General features: G+C 33.3%; 2 protein-coding genes across 2 annotated transcripts; both read right to left on the reverse strand.

Annotated features, from left to right (window-relative positions):
- Positions 1–8,568: 8,568 nt before the first annotated feature.
- Positions 8,569–10,264, reverse strand: LOC120151500 (actin-depolymerizing factor-like). Its single transcript, XM_039163930.1, has 3 exons — positions 10,164–10,264; positions 9,213–9,478; positions 8,569–8,822 (listed from the first exon to the last, which is right to left on the reverse strand). The coding sequence occupies exons 1-3, from the start codon at positions 10,176–10,178 to the stop codon at positions 8,672–8,674; spliced, it is 432 nt and encodes a 143-aa protein (XP_039019861.1). The 5' UTR covers positions 10,179–10,264; the 3' UTR covers positions 8,569–8,671.
- A 2,840-nt stretch (positions 10,265–13,104) lies between these two features.
- On the reverse strand, positions 13,105–14,123 carry LOC120151343. Its single transcript, XM_039163839.1, has one exon. It carries the CDS (start codon positions 13,972–13,974, stop codon positions 13,426–13,428), a length of 549 nt encoding a protein of 182 aa, XP_039019770.1. The 5' UTR covers positions 13,975–14,123; the 3' UTR covers positions 13,105–13,425.
- Between the last annotated feature and the right edge of the window lie 6,716 nt (positions 14,124–20,839).

Genomic DNA, 20,839 nt, shown 5'->3' on the forward strand with positions numbered 1-20,839 from the left:
CCTGCACTCTTCGATTTTAGCTCAAACAATACATAGATAATATGACTAAATTACATAAAATAAAAATGACCAAATTATCGGACGAAAACTAATCAAAATTTGAGGGGTCTAATTTAAATTTAAGAACTAAATACATGATTTACATTAAACACAAAGACTGATAACAAAATTTGACCTACTGTAGTACTGTTGGCAAGTTAAGGCGTGATCAAACTTATCCCCCAAGGCTAGCAAGAAGTTAATTTTCCACTTAAAACTCCGCCACTTTTAAGCCATCTTTGTGGACTTCCATGGCATCATCCTTCATTTACAGGACGGTAGCCACCTCTTTTTCTTGAATATTCAAATATGTGTATGTCTTGCAAATAGTCTGTTTGTTTACCGTAAATCATTTTTATTGTTTTACACGTTTTCTCTTGTTTGTTTGATGTAAAAGATTTTGGTTAATGTAAATTGAATTACAGTCAAAGGAAAAACCCGTGTTTTTGTGTAAAACAACTTACCGAATAAAATCCTTTAAGTCATTTTTCATACTTCTTCAAAGCATTTTTCACTCGAAGCAAATTCTTTAACAAACTACAACCTCATCATATAACGCCAACATCTCTTCCTCTTTGAGGGCAACAGCTGAGACGATTTTGAAGTCTCTTCTCTGTTCTTCTTTCCTTTTATTTCTATATAATTTTTCTTAATATTTTTGTTTAAAGAAAAGAAATAACAACGATACTCTCCCCATTCACAATCGGAAAATATTGACGTCTATGAACAATGGGTATTGAATCCTTTGTTAGCCAAATCCAACTTCTTCGTGCTCTGCTACTCCCTCTTTAAGGAATTTCATTATTTCTCCTTCAAGTTCGTTTTTCATCTTTTTTTTTATGCCGTTTTATCCCTTAAATTCATTTTCTTTTTAATAACCGTCGTTTTATTATAAAATAATTTCTGACTTCTTAATTAATAGAAAAGAAAATGTAGTATACAGAAACAGAGTTGATTCACAGGGACTGTGGTGTTTCTGATTTAGTAAAATATTTTCTTGATTTTAGGAGGAGATAGAATTTCAGATAAAGTTAAAAAGATTTAATAAAATAAAATAGATAATAATAAATAAAAGAGAAAATAATAAAATAATAAATAATAGTGGTAAAATAAAAAGGGATTTTAAAAGTTGTTTTTAAAATCAAATATAAGAATTAAATAAAAGAAATAATTAAATAAATAATTTAAAGAGAATAAGATAAAGAGAAACTCATTGTGAAAGCAGCCTCATGCTTCAGCTTTGCCTTAAATTCTTCAGATCATCGAAACAGATTTTTACTTCAAGATTCAAGTCGGCTTAAGAGGACAATTCTTCGCTGCCAACTCGAATTGTGTCGTTTCAACAAAAACTGATTTCGATCTCAGTTTCCTATTAGCAAACAATTTTGCTAAGTGTGTTCTCGGGAAGTTGAATATGATTCAATAATCAAATCCTTCTTCAAACGTTAACCATAACAACATCCTGACCAATGTCAAAATCGTTTTGATTTGAAAAGTAAGCTCACAAAACAGAGAGAAAAATCTGAAACGATTTAAGTACTTACAATTATCACGTTTGGAATTGAGTCTTCGCTTTAGTCTTCGGGCTTGAAAGAAAATTAGCTAAGCATGACCAGAGTCATACTTAGCAATTGTTGAAAACGAAATTCCAAAAGAAAGTAAAGAAGTAGGCGCAAAATAAAGAGAAAGCTAGAGAGAAAATTAAGATTTAATTCTCAGAAGTGAAAGATATGTTTCTAAGCTCACCCTTAGATAGTATTTATAGTCTTCAAATTCCTAAAAACAAGTTAAAAATAATTCCTAAAATAATAACTTAAATACTAATTAAAACTCTTAAAACTATTTAAACTAAAATACCTAAAACAAATATAAATAAAACAAATATAAAATAAAATATTATTTAAAATAATATCCTAAATCCTAATTAAAATACTAAAACTTATTTAAACTAAAATACAAAGATAAAATATAATATTTAAAATATTATCTTAAAACTTAATTAAAATACTAAAACCTATTTAAACTAAAATATTTAAAACAAATATAAAAAATATTATCCTAAAACTTGAGTTTAATTTAAATCCGCATTGCAAAAACGTGCGGCCAATCCATTTGTGCTTCTAGAAACGCTAACTGGATCTTCTAGAAGATGTTGACGTCATTGCCTCGTCGGATGTTTCATGCCCGAATTCATGCTCACTAATCCAGCTTCGATTCCGAAAATAAAAAAACTGCAGAATTTTGTCCTTTTAGTGCAATTTTCAGAATCTAACGTCCTGCACAGAAAATGAATCAAAACGAACAAACAAGCCACAAAAACCAATGATTATTGAGTAATTTAAAAGTAAAATATTAACTAAATTAAGCAATTATCAAATTCCCCCTCACTTATTCAATGATTATCCTCAAGCATTCATCAATTAATACATCAGAATCACAAGTTGTCATCTTCAATTTCAATTTATTCCTCAAACTTCCAATCGAATTAAGTCTATGACATTTGCCGAATTCAAGTTACAATCAGGAAAAGACATAACCAATAAATTTAAAGTAAGCAAGATATCCCAATTAATTGTCAATTTCAATGAAACATGACTCAATACCTCACAAAGATTCACACATATCTGCTCAAAGTGTCTGGGGTAAATGAAATCGTTCAAACCGAAACTAATCAAAATATTACCATATGCTTGAAATTCAATCAAGTCTTCACTACTAAAAGTGAACATAATGCAATAATCAATGGGTCTTTAAACAAGCTGTAAAGGGACTTAGGTTAGGGTAGGGAAAAGGCCAAAAAGAAGGGTTTAAAATGCCGAAACAAGATATCAAAATAATTAAGAACAATCCACGAATTAACATGAAGCGCAATGAAAAACAAAACAAGGAAAAGGAATAGATGAACGACAATTGAAACGATCGATTTTTCCTTCTTCTTTTTCGAACAAATGATCTTTTTTTCTTCTTTTCTTTCTCTGCTGTTCAAAACAGTGAACAACTTTCTTTCTTTTTCGAAACAGTAATTTTTTTTTATTTTTTCGTGGAACAAGAATGATACAAGATTTCAATTCTCGGCAAGGGTGTGAAAAGAGAGGAAAATAAAAAGAAAGGCTTCGAGTTTAATTATGAGGTGTAAAACAAAAAAAGGGAAATAGGCTTAAATGTGGTTCATTAGTGGATGTGTAAACAGGTAGGTTTTTTTTGGGAAAAGTGTGTTTATCCTAGGTGCCCCTATCACATTAAAACATTACATTCAACATGTAGTATCGATATTCATTGTGATTACAAGTTCTAGAACATCCTAATTAGTTCGACACACACAAGTCAAACAATGAGCAAAAAAGAACATATATGCTCATTAGGCCCAAATCTCATAAGAAAAGTTTATGTGCATTGAGTCAAGTTCATCTCTATCGACAAAAGCGTGAAATATCAATACTCAACAAAAACTTCACCAGATATAACAATCATCAATCATGCAAATTAAATTCGATCAAAACATTATCACAATCCAAAAGGAAGCAAGATTATAAAGCGAAATTCAAGACTAGCAACCAACAATCCCAACATATCAATATCAGAACAACTCAATTTCAAATAATCAAACAAGTTAAGGAAAAAAATTAACGACATGCTTATCCTTTCACTCTCACTTATTCCGTTTTGTCCCCAAAACATATATTAAATTGAAAAACAAGAGAGGGAAAAAGAATACTCCCCAATCTAGCGACGATCGCGGCCACGGCCACGTCGAGACGAGCTGTTGTAGAGTAGAATGTCCGATCGAGAAGCCACCAGAAGATATATTAAAATTTTATTGCACTGTTCGAAGCTGCTGTGTATTTTTCTACGCTGTTCGAACCAATTTTTTTTTTTTTGCACTATTCTGTTCGAATTTTTCTGCAAAGTTCGAACCAAATCTATTTTTTTCTACACTATTTTTTCTGCACTGCATTGTTTGAATCTGCTGTGTATTTTTTTGCACTGTTCGAACCAAATCAATTTTTTCCTGCAATATTTTTTTGCACTGCATTGTTCGAATTTACTAAAAAATAGAATGAAATAAAGTTTGCTAAAAATAAAAAGATAAAATAAAATAAAATAGAACGAAATGGGTTGCCTCCCATCAAGCACTTTTGTTTAACGCCGTTAGCTCAACGACTTGATTCAGACTATAGGTTTCGAGAGAACTACTTCCTCCACTTCATACGCTTTTTCCAACTTAGAACTTCCTTATGATAAATTCTACGATTATATAATTCTTTTATTTTTTTTCTTGTAGATTTTGGCTTTCTCATAGGCTTTTTTCGGATCATTTTTAGCTTTGAAAGCTTATCCGAAATAATAATCGGTGAAGTAGCATTTTCTCCTAAAAATGCATATTTCAAATGTTCCAATAACTGCTTCAATTCTATCTCAAGTGCATGCAAAACATAAAGTAAAATTTTAGTTTTAGAGAAAGGTAAAGATAAATCAGAATTGATTAAATGAATATTTTCAAACTCCTTTTCTTCCTCTTCGTGGCAAAGTTCAAGATCCTTGGAAAGATTATAAGAAAAATTGGATTCAATATATTCGTCAATTAAAGGATTTATAACATCAACAGAATTAATTATTTCAACATGATCAGGGCATTTCATTGCTTTGTAAACATCAAATTCAATGATCTCACCAACAAATTACATTGTTAGTATACCACTTCTAACATCGATCTTTGTATGTGCTGTGCTTAGGAAGGGTCGGCCTAAGAGTACGTCGGAATAAGAATCCGACCTATCATGTTCCATGTCAATGACATAGAAATCTGCAGGAAAAAATAATACATCGACCTTTACCAAGACATTCCATTACTTCTACTGGATAGATCACATCTACTGGATAGATCACATATCGATCAGCCAACTGTATGGTTATTCACGTTTCCTTCAATGGCTCGTTAGTAATCATTTTATATATAGAAAATGGCATAACATTAATTGAAGCACCTAAGTCACACATTGCAAGTTTAATTTTAAAATAACCTATTTTGCAAGGTATAGAGAACATACCTTGATTTTTCATCTTTCGCGGGAGTTTTCGTTGAAAAATTGCAAAGACATGCTCTCCCAAATTTATCTTTTCGTGACCCATTAATTTTTTTTTTTAGTGCAAAGTTCTTTTAAAAATCGAACATGCCTTGGTACTTGTCGAATTACTTCAAGAAGAGGTATGTTGACTTGAACTTTTTGGAACACTTCTAAGATCTCTTTTTCTTCAGCTCTTTTATCACGCTTCATCAGTCTTGATGGCAAGGGTGGTGGCGTGATTTCATGAGAAGAAAGAGAAGGATGTGAGTCAGATGTACCTTGTATTTCTGAAGGTGGTGTGTCCTCTTGTTCTTTCTGATGTACGACTTTTTCTGATGGAACTTCGGGAGAGATAACTTTTCCACTTCGAAGTGTGATGGCACTGACATTCTGTCTCGGATTTAATTCCGTTTGAGAAGGTAGTCTTCCTTGTGATTCCATAGTTTGAGCTAGTCGGCTTACTTGGTTATCTAACTCTTGAAGATGTGTTTCAGTTTGGCTTTGGAATTTTTCTTGGGATGCAATGAACTTTTCTTGTGAAATTGCTAACTTTCCTATGAGTTCCTCCAATGATGATTTTTGCGTTTGTTGTTGAGGAGGAGGTCTTGGTTAATAAGTTGGTCTTTGATTTGCCGCATAGCTGAAGTTTGGGTGGTCTCGCCATCCTGGATTATAAGTATTGATGTATGGGTTGTACTGCCTTTGTGGAGGACCTGGAAAGTTCCCTACTACATTGTCTCCTTCTTGTATCAGCGGGCAGCAATCCGTCAGATGGTCTAGTTTTGTGCATATCCCACATGCTCTTGTTGCTCCAGATTTTCCTCCAACAAGTGAATTAACTACTTCAGTTAATTTGTCTAACTTATTCTCAAGGGAAAAAGTACTTATCTCGTGAACCCGTCGGCTGGATTCACTTGAAAACTGTTGAGAGTTGGTTGCCATGCTTGAAATCAATTCCCTTGTTGTTGTTGGGGTCATGTTTACTCATGCTCCTCCACTGGAGGCATCCACTATTTTCATCTCCATTAGTAAAAGGCCTTCATAAAAGTATTGAAGTAACGTTTGCTCACTTAATCTGTGTTGCAGACAACGTGCGCAAAGTTTTTTAAATCATTCCTAATAGTCATAAAGACTTTCTTATCTCTTTTGTTGAATGGAAAGAATGCTCATTCGTAACTCGCTTTAGCCGTTGGAAAGAATCTGTCAAGAAAAATTCGATTCATGTCAGCCCATGAATTAACTTAATTTGGAGGTAAATAAAATAACCAATCTTTAGCCAAGTCGGCTAAAGAGAAAGATAAAGCTCTCAATTTAATTTGATCTTCGGTAACTCCCTGTGGTTTCATGCTAGTGCAAACCATGTGGAATTGCAACAAGTGTTTGTACGGATTTTCATTTGGAAAGCCGTGGAAAGTGAGAAGAAGATGAATAAGTCTTGTCTTTAATTGAAATAGAGTCCCGCCACTAGGAAAATTGATGCATAATGGCTTCTGAGTGAAAAGATTTGTGGCTAGTTCTCGGATCTTTTGTTCTTCTTCTGCCATCGGGATGTATGCGTCTATTTCTGTCTCCGGATTTGATTCTACTTCTGAACTCTGCTCTTGTTCTTCTTGTATTTTTCTCTTTTCTCGAAGCGTTTGTGCGTGGATTCTTCGTGCTCGTGCTTCGTTCTCCGGATCTAGATCTACTAATTCACCTGAGTTTCTTCTGGTCATAAATCAAAAACTAGAAAAATAAATCAGTACTCTCCGCTAGTCCCCGTCAACGACGCCAATTTGATAACCGTTGTTTTATTATCAAAATAATTCATGGCTTCTTAACAAATAGAAAGGAAAATATAGTATAGAGAAGCAGAGTCGATCCATAGGGACTGTGGTGTTTCTGATTTAGTAAAAATATTTCTTGATTTTAGGAGGAGATAGAATTCTAGGTAAAGTTGAAAAGATTTAATAAAATAAAAGGGAAAATAATAAATAAAAGGGAAAATAATAAAATAATAAATAATAGTAGTAAAATAAAAAGGGGTTTTTAAAAGTTGTTTTTAAAATAAAAGATAAAAATTTCTATGTTTGCAGTTTCTTTAACTTGATTGTATATGATACCCACGCACATATATACCATGTATTGCATGGTGATATTGTAGTGGAAATTTACACTTTTTTAACAACAAAAACAGTAAATGTTGTCTGGGTTACGAGTCCTTACACATATTTTGCATTATTATTTGGCGATAGTGGATGATCCTTGTACTTTTGATGATCATATCATTTTATAAGTTGAGATTAAAGCTTGTTTGTCAATTTTAGGCCTTGTGTTATTAGGTTAAATTTTTAATTTATAAGATCAAATGTTGAAAGTAGGCGTTGTATTTAACTATAGAATGAATTTTCACAACTTTGTTGAAGATCAAGAGTTAGTTAATGTATTGATGATTGCTAAATAAATTGTTGGCTAGAATGAGGACTATGCATTGGCTGGTAAATGTATTGATGATTGATGAAGATCAACAGTCAGTTAATCTATTGATGATTGTTTGTAAATGTATTCTCTTGTTTACGATATGTTTAAATTGACTGGTGCTCGATCTAGGGACTGTAAATTCTGAATAATGTTCATGAAGCAAGGCTCGAGAGATGAAAGTATTGAGTATGTGTACCGGTTCTCTATTAGACTCGAATTTCAACAATCAGAAGAAACTTACTATGAAGAACGCGCAACAAGCTTGAGATTTTACAAAGAAGTTTTAGTGTTGAAGGCAATGAACAGCACGTGGTGGTCGAATTTGCAAGGTTGGAGTGTTGATAAAATTCAGTTGTTTATTGTTTCAATGGTGATTATGACCAAGAAAGAGCTGTGTTGTAATCTTTCATACTTTTTCAAAGATATGAAGAGATTGTGTCTCAAGAGTATGGTAATCCACTTATTCTTGGATGGATGTCATATAAGGAAGGTTGGCTTAGGTGTGGATGATAAACTCCACTGTCCACTGCTTAGATTCATATGTTAAATATACATGGCTTCAATTTTTTACAAACAGCATGTTTTAAATATCTGTGGAGTCTCTTATCCTTTCGTAAGTTAGCAGTAAGAATAACTAAGAGTATGGTAATTCACCTATTCAGTTGTTTTGTTATTTGTTCACGTGTGATCTTGTTATGTGAATAATGCAAGTGTGCGTAGTGTGACTGAAACAATTAGGATTTTTGCTTAATTGCGGTAGAGCAAGACTATTTTGTTCTTCATGTTTGTTGTTAGCAATGTAGTTTTTAGTGTTTAGGGTTATTATAAGTTATATAATAAAATAACACACAAATTTTATTTTAAATTCTTTGAATGTTCTCATTATTCAATCACGTTTTGTTGATGAAGACAAATTCACAAGTGTGCTTGGTATTGTCCAGAAAAACAAATTCGTAACTATCTTCCTTAACTTGTTATACTATTTGTAATCTTACTTGAGAACATTATACACTTAAGAACATATGGTAGACAGCTTCACTTAGTTAATCACTAATTTAAGCAAGGGAGCTCCCTAAGCATGCAAAACCAATGACGGGATTCAACACCTAACGTGCACGCTCCCTAATCACCTCAAGATCCATCTCGGTTGGGTCGGTTGCCTGGATTTCATAATGAATGCCCTGTAATTCCCTTCTGAACCGGTCCTTGGATGTTGCATAGAGCATCTTGGAACGGATCTTTGAAACAGAAGGAGACCTACAAGAGAACATTGAGTCAGCCTTGTGTACCGAAAACCACAGACGACAAAACATTCACCCTCTTGGCTTTCTCTTACAATTCAACAAAAACATATGTCCATGGCACAAAAGGAAAGCTCATTTCATGATTTTCAGACCACTGCTTTCCACACTCGAACAACTTGACTTAATGAACCTTAAAGAGAACACTGAAGCAGATATACTTGACTCGATATTCTATTAGATAAGCAAATCGTGCACTAGAAAACAGGATCGGTGATAAAACATCATGTAATCACACACAACATGGTTACAAACTTACAATCAAATCAGACAGAGTTATAATGCAGATGCAGCACATGATTTTCCACAGAATCGGACTATTCTTCAAAGGAAAAAGGACACTGACCATGCAATAAAAAAGATCTTGCTCTTCTGGCAGTTCTCAGAAGTCACGAAATCAAAGTCATAAACTGCATAGCGGCAATCAGCCTCGGGCAACGAGGCAGTGAAATCATCGTAGCTCTCGGATGGACCTCCAGTCTTTTCAACTACAACCTCCTTTTTCTTCTCATCAATCTTAAAGATCACATATCGGAACACCTTCTTCCTCTGCAGCTCCAGGTACGTGCTTTTGCTGTTTTCAGCCACTCCCATGCCAGATGATGCATTTGCCTAAAAACCAGAGACGATCACTAATTGTTCAATGCTTACTCCACTTTTAATATCAAAACGAACATTAATTTTCGGCAATAACAAACTCTGTTCAATGAACACTATAAGAACAAGTCCAGCATGCAAAAGAGAGAAAAAGTCTCACAATTTTTAAGAATGTCAAATGTGCAAGGACCCAAAACGATATTTTCCAACACAATCCTTAATTTCTAACTCTCATCACTTTTCACAAGTACTATAAATGTCATAAAAGAGATAAGGTTAATGCAATGCAAATACAACAATTTCAAGTTCATAGGTAAACAAACCAATAAAAAATACTTCAAGATCCTAATCCTGTTATCATTACAATTGGGATGAAGATGCAAAAAAAAAAAGTACAAAATCAAATCTAACTACTGAAAATGTACAACAAATAAAATCTAATGTTCTAATATTTCATTAACCCAAACTGATTATAAAAAAGGGTACATTCAACTACTATTCTAAAAGCTAAGATATAAGTTGCATCTAGTCATGGAAAATTCAACCTCCCAAACAAGTTATACCCATATAATAAAAACCTTGACTTTGTTTAAGTTCAGCATGAAAATAAGAAATCAACTAATTTTTAAGCTAAAAAAAGAGAATTAAAAGAACCCAAACAAGATCAGATCTAAAAGATCCATAAGAAAAGGGAACTTACTCCTCTGAAAGACATTGCCCGCTTGAAAATGAAGAAAAAAAAAGGGGACGACGAGAGTTCTTATCTTATGGAGGAAAAAATTTACATGTAAAAGCAAGCTGCCTTCAGAAACAAACTCTTCTGAAATTTAATAAGAATAATTTTCCTTTTATGGTTATGGAAAAGTACAATAAAGGTCACATTTTATTCATTTTTTCTGATTTTAGCTACTCATTTTTTAATTATTACGATTCAGTTACTTTATTGATTAATAATAATTTGTTTACCATATATTAACTCTTGTTAGTTGTTACATTGATAATATTACATAAAAAAATATCATTTCATAATTTTATTCTTAAATTAATATATTTGATTCATTTTTGTGCTCGTACTCGTGAATTAAAATATCAAGTTCAGAATTTTTTAAACAGTTCCAAATCAATATATCTGGTCATGAACTCAGTGTTTTGAAAATCGGACCGGCCGGTTCAACCGGGAATCGCTGCCTGGTCCGGTTCATTCTACACCGGTTAAACCGTTACTAGTGAACCGGAAGAAATTCTGAACCGACTGTGAACCGTTCGAACCGGACCGGACCATGAACCGGTTGAAAATCGGTATTCTTTTTTTTCTAAAAAAAATTAAATCAAACGACGTCGTTTGTTAAACGAGCCGAGTCAAACTCGAGTATTACTGAGCTCAACTCGAACTCGAAAACTTTAAAAGTAAGCTCAACTCGACTCAAAAACTCACGAGCTAAAAATATCAAGTTCAACTCGAACTCGAAATATAATATTGAAACTTGAACTCAAAAAGGCTCGAACTAAAAAAAATTAGAAACTCGATTGAAACCTGAAATTCGAGCTCGATTGAAGCGAAAGAATAGTTCAAAAGACTCCATGATTTTGAATGTCAAATTACCTCTATTATTTATAGAAGTCAATTGGGATACTCTCTATGTTTCTTAGCCATGTGGGATTGTTGTTTTTTATATTTTTACTCTTTAGACTTTTGTGATGCTCTTCTATGTTTCTTAGCCATGTGGGATTTTTTTTAAAAAAAATTAAACTAAACGACATCGTTTGTTATGATTTTTTAGTCCCAAATTTATTTTTTGATTATAGTTATATAATTATATTTATTATTTAACATGTTTTACTTTAAATATTAAATATGTAGTTGATTTGACTTATTTTGTTTCACTTGATTTTATAGTTTTTAACTTATATATGTTATGACTTGTTTTGAATATAACTTGTGATATAAAAAACTGTTTTATTAAATATTTTCGGTATTTTTATTTAATTTTTAAATAAATAATTAATTATGACGTCGTCTGATTTTTTCGACCGGTTCAACCGGTTGAATTAGTGAACCGATAGCACGGCCGGTTCGCTGACCGGTCCGGTTATGAAAATCATGCTCTCAAATTAATTAGATATGATTTTTTAAGTATTTAAATATAATTTTAAACATATATTTATTGAATGACCAATTAAACTCACATACAAATACGTTTATTTTCAATAAAATTTATATTGTTTTTCTTATTATTAACCTTTTTACTTTATTTCGTTTTGATATAATCTTTAAAAAAATTGATCAACTTCTAAACATTAAAAAATATTTTCTATCAAATGTCTCGTGAATTTTGAGTCCCTCAAGATCTGTCATTTATTTCTGTTGTTGAGGACCACGTACTGCTAAATCTAATTTGACATTTGCTTAGATGAGACAATTATGATTTAGATAAGGCAAAGCCCCATATAAAGACAAGGCCCAAATATTAGTCCAAATCTACAACCCAAAAGGCTAGAACAAGACAGGCTAGCCCTAAACAAGGGTAAAAATCTACCGGATCGATTCAAGTGGTAGGTCACTTGATATCGTTTAAGTATGTTTTGAGTTCGAAACTTTATATATAAAAATTTATTGAAAAACTCACTCATTAGGTGTGCGACTCAAATTGGTCCAAATTAGTCAGGACGAAATCTTAGAAAACCGTGAGAACAACTAAAAAAATAAAAGCTTTTAGTTATCTAATTAATTTTTTAATTTATTTCTATTTAGATCATGTTGTTGTTAAATACTTGATAACATTATGATTAGATTTTTTTTCTTTTAAAAATGTAAAATAATCTCAAATTTTTCTTTCTTTTTTTTTTTTTTGAAAAACCCTTAGTTTTGAATTCTATTTGATTTCTTAATAATAAATGATCTTCTTCTAAATTGTAACAGTGGGAATGTGGAGAATGAAGAAGAAAGTTGTATATCTTAATTTTACGTTGATCAGATGGTAGATATTATAGATTAGATTGATTTAAGGTTTCATGAGTTTCGAGTTTGAGATCAAATTTTGTGAGTTCTCAAGTGATTTAAGTAAAATATAAACTAATAAAGTGGTAGGAGGCGATGAGATAAGTTCATCGATGTCTTGATTAGCTGGAGAAAACGTCATGGAATGCTAATTGCAACGTTGACATGAGATAGTGATGAAATTGTAAAACTTTTATATTTATAGAAAAATATAAAAATAAAAAAGAGAAAATGACACAGATGATATGTGAATTTCATGTCAACAAAAAATGATCCATCACTCTTCTACTTTTGATTTAACACTTGAATGATCAAAATAGAAACATATAAAATTTCGTTGAATAAATTAAAAATAATTAAATTTTAATATTGAAAATAGTAGAAAATAATAAAGTTGAATAACGAATTTATAATTTACCCAATCTTAAAGTTTTGATCTCCAAAAATAAAAACGATATTAATGTTGTCTTCAAAATGAAAACGATATACAAAATAGAAACAAATGAACCAACAAGATTGATTGAAATGATAAGTAGTTTGATATTGTTTAAGTAAAGTTTCGAGTTCGAATTTTTATGTATGCAAAAATCTTTATTGAAGACTCACTCACTAAAATCAGATGTACGATACAGATCGATCCGGATCAATAAAAATAAAACCTTGTATCCGGAGGGCAACAAAAACAAAATGAAACGGAAGGATGAATTTGCATAAATCCATCAGCAAACAACACGATCAAACATTCATCGTCTAAACCAGACATCCCCCGCTATATGTAAGAAACACAAAAAAGGAACAAAAGAACACGAATCTTAATCCAATCTATACATACAAATTTCAAAACCCCCCTTTTTACTAAATCATAGTAACAACAGCTAGAATCATATGATCAGTAACCAAAAAAACTTGCAAAACCCTCATCATGTTGCATTTTCATAAAATAAAAAAAACAACAACAAGAAGATCATGCACTTCGAGCCAACATCTCCTGGAAATCGAGATCACTTTGTTCCTTCTCCAGCTTCCTCTCTTCTCGAAACTTGTATATGAACTCATCGGCTCGTTCATCCACTCCCCTCAGATGAGGTGATTTCGCAACCACAGCTTTCCATGCATCTTCAATACTATACACGCCACCGCTACTCTCCTCCACTTCTTCTACGCTTCTTCTGCTCGTCTCCGCCTCCTGCGGTGGTTCCTTGTGCTTCGCTTGCAATTGCATTGACATAGGCTCACCGTAAAGCTGGTCTATGTATATAACTTTCCGGTTCCTCGGCTGGTTTTGGTATGTGCAGAGGCAGTCGTAGTTGAACCGGCGACGTCGGCCCGAAAGGAACCGTCTCTTGAACGGAGCAAAGAGATGGAACGAGCAGAACTCGAGGAGACGACGAGTCGTTGATTCGATCGAATTCAGGAAGTCCAAGGTTTCGAGCTTCGACTTCACTTTGATGGTGAAGCTCCTCCAGGCCTTTCTGGCTGGTTTTAGCTTCTTTGCCAAGTTCAAAGGAGGCATTTAGAATTTAGATTACTCTATGAACTTGAACCAGCAATGATGGGTTTTGTTTGAAGAAGAAGATGATGATGATTTAACAGTGTTTTAATGGAAGAAAAATAAGGGTTGTGTTTGAAATGGACCTTTTTTGCTTTCCATTTTGCTGGAACACCGCTTTTGACAAGCGTTGGAAACAACGAGAATGAGTTGGGGGAGAGGTTTCTTTTATTCTTTAGGAATTTTCGGATGAGATCAAATGGAACTTGAGCAATGAAATTATAAGGGTAAATTATACGTTTAGTATCTAAACTATTAGTTTTGGTCTATTTTATTATTTAAATTTTCAATTTTTTAAAACTATGCATAATGTTTAGTTTTGTTTCATTTTAGTATCCTGCAATTAAAAACTTAATAGACAGGCTCGTTGGCTGTCGCGTCTACAGTCATCAACCGTCGTAATTGTTAGCCGATGAAGCCTAAACTTTCCGGCACACGATTTCATCTCTATTTCACACAAAAAAAATGATTTAATCTCCCCAAATCGACGTAGACTCTTCAACTTCTTCATCTCTCCGTTGTCAACCGTCTGATGGGCCTAAAATTGGACTATGTTGGTCCACTCTTCATTCTCTAGTGGTTTACTATTCATATTGGTCTTCCATCTGCCAGAGTTATAGCTCATCAACTTGTCCGTTAAGTTTTTAACGAAAGTATATTAAAATGAAACAAAAATTATATTTTAGGTATGATTTTAAAATTAAATTGATAGTTTAGATACTAAATATGAAGTTTACCCAATAATAAATTGTAGCAAGAAATGGATGTTTCTTTGAACTTTCGGCGATATTTGGAGGCCAAACTTGTCGGGGGAGCAAGCTTGGGTCCTAAGTTTTGAGTGGAATGTTGATTGAAAGCAATGTGTTTTAAAATCCCACTAATTCTTTACTTGGTATAGTTGAATCCCACAATGAAATTTTGGTAATGGTTTATCTCATTGGCACAATCAATCAACGTTTAATCACCTACTGCAGTCGTTGGTGTTCGAACTCGAGATCTCTTAAAACAACAAATATCCTTTAACCATTGAAATAAGTTGGTCTTTGCTAAATCATTAGTGTTACTCAAGAGATTCAGTACATTATTCTATTAAAACATCTAGATGTTACTTGACGTTTGGGGGATTTTAATATTTAAACTTTATTATGAATAGATATTATATAATTTTTAATTTTGATTCTTTATTTACATTTGTAACTATCTAGTCCGTACAACACTAACGGATAAATAACCTAACCGTAGGAACTTTTTCTTTTTCTAAATAGAAAACTTGAAATACAACTAAAATGATTCAATATGCATGGTTTCCCCTTGGTTGAAGCAACTTGTTTTGATTAGATGATCATGGCCTATCCCCCACTTCATGCTAAAAAAATTGGCTGAATTTACGAGATAATGTTGTGAGAAAAAACAATTCACGAGATAACGCATTCCAACAATTAATTGTTGAGATAGGGTGTTTGCTACAGTTCGAATGAAGGTCGCCGAGTGTTCTGGGCGACCAATGAAGGTCGCCAGGTGATCCATGGGAGAAACAATCAAACAATAATTGTTTGGGTTAAATGCAAATTTGGTCCTCACAACTTTACACTCTCATACGTGTGTTTTAATATTTAGGGGATAATAGCATTTTCGGTCCCCTATGCTTTGTAATCTATTTGTTTAATCATTTAGTGACATTTTTAATGTTTTGTTTCAGGCATGTATATTTTAATAATTATATTTTAGTCACTAGTTGTTTATTCTGTCAAGTTTGTGTATGCTTCATTTTGATCATAATATTTTTAGTTATTTCATTTTAATCACTGATTTCATGTGTTTTATATATTTTCCTTAATTTTCGAAATTGGCCATGAAATTTGTAAACATGTTATTTTAGCCACTGTTTAGTATTTATGTTTAATTATAATTTAGTCATACATGTTTCTTGTTTATTCGACCGAGGCCATCCGAAAGCATCCGAGAAGGTCGACATGCACTCCGGGCGACCTACCCTCGCTCGGTTGTCCTCGGATTCCCTCGCATAGCTTGCTCGGTTGCCCTCGGATGCCCTCGCATAGCTCGTTCGGATGGCCTCGGTCGGATGGCCTCGGATGCTCTCAGATGGCCTCGGATGCTTTCGGATGGCCTCGGTCGGATGGCCTCGGATGCCCAACGTGTTGGGACGTGCATGGAACATGCAATCTCTTGTAGGTCGCCGGGAAGACATGGCGACCTAGTAGGTCGCCCGGAAGGCATGACGACCTACGGCCAACACTGTAGATTTCACCCTATTTGAGTAATTAATCTTGGGAGTACGTTATATCGTTAAATAAAAAATTCGATAACATTATCTCGAAAGTTTTGCCAAAAAAATTATTAATTTTAGCAACCCTTTATTTTATTTTATTGGACAATTATCTCATTAGTCCTTGTCCTATATATAATTAATGGATTCAATCAATGTACTCTAATCTGATATTGTTTAATCTATGTATTTCTCAAATTTTAAAATTTCAGTCCTAATCCAAACAATACTCATAAAATTTGTTCAAATCAAATTCTGCTATTAGTCCTTACATTATGCCTAAGTTTTTACCTGATTATTGTCTCTGAATTGATCAAATTAAGCACGTGAACTTTAATCAGATTGTATTTACGTTATTTGGGTTAGTACTGAAATTTCAAAACTCGAAAAGTAAAAATATCATTATAGACCAAATCAGAGTATAAAGATCAAACTCATAACTTATGCATAGTACAAGGAGTAGAGATGGAATTTGGCCAAAAGATATACAAAAGATCTCCAAAATCTAGTGCTGCCGTAAGCCATTAATTCATTGTTAACAGTTGTTTAATTACTGTACTTAAGGCCCCTAATTAGCAATTAGATAAGGAAACGGATAACATAATCCGGTTTTTACGTGTAGTTTTCTTGGACTATTTTTGGTGGATTAGGTAAACTCCATCTTTTTTCAATGACTTTTTTTCTTTGATAGAAAGGAGATTAAAATCGGGTATCTGATTTATTAAATAATTAATTTAAATTAAGTACTATAAAGATGAAACGATCTTTTTAACTTCATTTACTCTATTCAAGATATTAAAACTCGAATAATTAATATTATTTAAAAAATCTAATATCTCATTGCATTAAATAAACTGTTTTTAATGACTACTGTAAGTACAAACTTTGATCGGTAAGTTTATTCACTTTTAATTATCTAGAATAACAACCGTTAGTTGTTAGGTTCTAATTAAGCGACAATATTCCTTTCATTGATAAAGTTTATTCACTTTTAATTATCTAGAATAATCCACAACCGGTAGTTGTTAGGTTCTAATTAAGCAATAACACCTTTTGACTGATAAAAAAAACTTGAAGATGTCCGTAACTTAACTTAGTGACTGGAACGTTAGATCTCTCGAATAAGGTTAAAGATTTGAATATCAACTATGTGAGTAGGATTATAAATGAGACGAGACAGATCGCGAGCTAATTGAAATCGATTCAGTCAAAGCTGGATAAATACTCTACTCAAATGGATTTGATTGACTCAAGTTATTAATGAGCCGAAATGAGCTACTTGATACTTGACTCAAAAAGCTCTGAGCATCTCGAAAATATAATATATTAATATTCTATTTTTTAAAAAAAATAAATTATTAACAATATTAACATTTATGCATTATTTTTTTAAAATGAGGTATACGGTTTTCATGTATTTAAGGATCAGATTCGAGTTCGAGTTTGAGGATTCAATCAAGTTAAGTTTAAGCTTTTTTTCCATTTCGAGCCTTTGTGAGCTTTTACGAGCTTCAGTTCATGATTTCAAGCTTGACAATTTTAGGCTCACGAGTTTTTGAATCTAGTCGAGCTCCATTTCAGAGTTTTCGAGTCGAGCTTAGTAATATTCGAGCTCGACTCGACTCGTTTATAGCCCCATTTGTGAGTAGAAAATTATATTGAAATAATGATCTACACAATAACTTTTTACAATACTTAGTCTAGATTAATCGACAAATAAATTAAATACCAGATGAGTACAAATACAATTATACCACGAAAAGGAGCATTTTTTTAATTAATCTGGAGTAAATACAAAGATAGAGTATGTTTATAGATAATTCTCTACTATTTGACATTAAACGCTCATACCTTGATATTCTTAGAGTTCGAACTTAAGACCTCAAGAAATAATAATAATTTTTTTACCACCAAAATCATTTGGTTAAAAAAAAGAAAAAAATGAATGACTTGTTAGTTGAGGATGGACCCAACAAATTGGTAATGGAAAAGAACCTTTCATGCCAAGTCCAACCCATGTGTGATGTCCTAAATTCCTTTGTTTATTGGGACCTCATTGTCCTTAAATTTGTTATGTAGTTCATGTCTGGTATTGGAAAGACGAATTTGGATACGCTTTTCCAACCTCTAAAGATTGCTAATAACTTGTAGCTTTTGGGAAATGACACCCGTTCTCTTTCCAAGCTTCGCTTTACAGCTCATATAAAGATCTTAGCACTCAAATCTACAAAAATCAATATCGAAAATTATCTTTCTGACTAATCGAATTTCATTTAATTTTAGTAATATTTTATTTGATTTTGTTGGTTTTAAATCAGATGAGAATCAAGTATACGGAACACTTTTGTTCTATCTATTGGTGAAAGAAATGGAGATTTAGAACATGAATCCCGAGGATTAATAAAATAAGAACACCCCGATATCTATAATTACTTCTTTTTTAAAAAAAATTACCTTTTATTTTAACTTGAATTTATAGATTGTCGGACTCGTCTTTTGAGTGATCCCAGAATTAGACTTCGATTTGGATTAAATAAATTGGAATCGTCACCGACCACTTTAAAATAAATTTAGGTGGGTCGGACACCATATTACCTAATCTGCGTTGTACCAGAAACATGTCGGGCTCGAGAGTCGGTTACCCAATTAATTTATCGGTTGTCTTTAATTACGAAAATTAAAAATTTAAATTTAAATTTAAAAAAAAAAATCGATTCCAATTACTTACCTTTGATTGAATGAAATTACCTTAAAAAGTTAAAATGTTAGATAGGAAATAATAAACGAATATTAAATAAATTAAAGGAAAAAAATAATGAAATAATAAAAAGAAAAAAAATATGAATAAAGTGAAGTGATCGATATACTTATTATAAGCCAACAAACACTTCCCCGATTCCATGTAGTATTGGTCCGTAGCACCACATTTGAATCCATGGTAACTCCTTGAAAAACGAACAAATTCCAGCCTTTCCAAAGCCGCCAAACCAACGTTGCAAACAAAATAATCTAATAGAATTGTTGGGGGCTTTTAATAGCCACTCGTAAGAAATTGGTCCCTTCCAAGGCATTCTCTAGTGTTCCGCTTAGCTCACGCTGCTTTGCCGCTCTTTAATGGATACCAAACATTGGATAAGTGCCACTGGACTTGTCAAGGTCCTACCATTGAGAACATAAATTTCATCTCTCGAGGAACCCGACCAAAGATCAAGTTCGATGACTCGAACACCATTCTGCAAAGCCCTGGGTTCTAATTGGGCCGTTGAGATCATCACAAAACAGGAAACAAAAGAAATCATCGAGGCTCAACGAATTCCTCGCGATTCCTGGCATCGGATGCCTCCTGCTCACAACCTGTTCAACAATATGCTGAGCATCTTCGATTCTTGTGTTAATGTCGTTCTGGTGCACCACAAGGAACCATCTGACCTGATCGGCGGGCGGGGTTCGAGTGCCTCGTCTGTAAAGCTCTTCGAGTGTTCTTAATTGCTCGGGCGTCGGATTCCACCTCGAGCTCACCACAACACCTGGTTGTGTATTGAACTCCCTCTTGGTTTGGTCTCCCATGCTGAGGTGATGGTTTAGTGTGAAAAACTTGGAGCCATTGATACAACCAATACAAGGAGAGGTGGTGGGAGAAGAGATAGGCCTGGGAATCAAAGGCCTGAACTTCCTACTACCATTGAAGAAATCAGGTATGTTGAACTCGGCACCATCATTTTAACCCATCATCCACATCTGGGTCAGCAGTAGAAATCTCAAGGCTTTAAGCCTCGAAGAGTCGTTGTCAGTTGCTGCCACCACCTAAAAAAATTGATTGAGTAGTGGGCAATGAATGAAAAGAAAGTAAAGCTCGAGAACGAAAATGGGCGGTAGTCTCGGTCTAAGCTGCTGAATTTTGTCGTGAGTGAAGAACGGAGTGAAGACCGGTGTAGGGAGCGAATGACAAACGACGATGGCTAAAAGCATAAAAGATAAACAACTGCCATATTTGAAGATGCATCGTGTGCGAAGGGTTGAGCTGGGTTTTGTGAAAAGGAGAAGAAAAAATGGGTGAAAATAGGGGTTATCGAGCGGCCTTCGTTCAACACTTGGTAGATGAACATGTCTTGAGAACCATTCTCGTTAAACGGAAGTTGATGATCACTTTGGGATTGGGAGACTTTTGAGCTCTCTCTAGCCTTTTTTAATTCCAGTAGCCCCCCGATGGAAGAATTTGTTTCCCATAAAAAGCAATGCCACCCCCCGATGGAAGAATCTGTTTCCCATAAAAAGCAATGCCACCCCCCTAAATATTAAAAGCTAAGAGCCTTTTATAATCAAAGAAAGAAGAAGTTGATATTCACGTGGCCCCCTATCTAGATTTCCACTTTCCTTTTTGAGAGGAAAAAAAGGAAGAAAATGTGCAAGGTGGGTGGTAATGGTGGGGTAGTGGGTTGTTTATTAGAATGGTGGGTTAAACATGGGACCTATAAATAATAATAATAATAATAATAATAATAATAATAATAAAAAATAAATAAATAAATAATATAATAAAAT

This window comes from Hibiscus syriacus, unplaced genomic scaffold (assembly GCF_006381635.1).
Source record: "Hibiscus syriacus cultivar Baekdansim isolate YM2019G1 unplaced genomic scaffold, ASM638163v2 tig00002799_pilon, whole genome shotgun sequence".
Lineage (NCBI taxonomy): Eukaryota > Viridiplantae > Streptophyta > Magnoliopsida > Malvales > Malvaceae > Hibiscus > Hibiscus syriacus.

Bases quoted from the DNA above. Each gene is read 5' to 3' on its own strand.
- LOC120151500 (XM_039163930.1), bottom strand. The intron at 8,823-9,212 runs GTCAGTGTCCTT...GTTCTCTTGTAG, and splicing joins AAGATCTTTTTTATTGCATG to GTCTCCTTCTGTTTCAAAGA.
- LOC120151343 (XM_039163839.1), bottom strand. From the start codon at position 13,974: ATGCCTCCTTTGAACTTGGCAAAGAAGCTAAAACCAGCCAGAAAGGCC.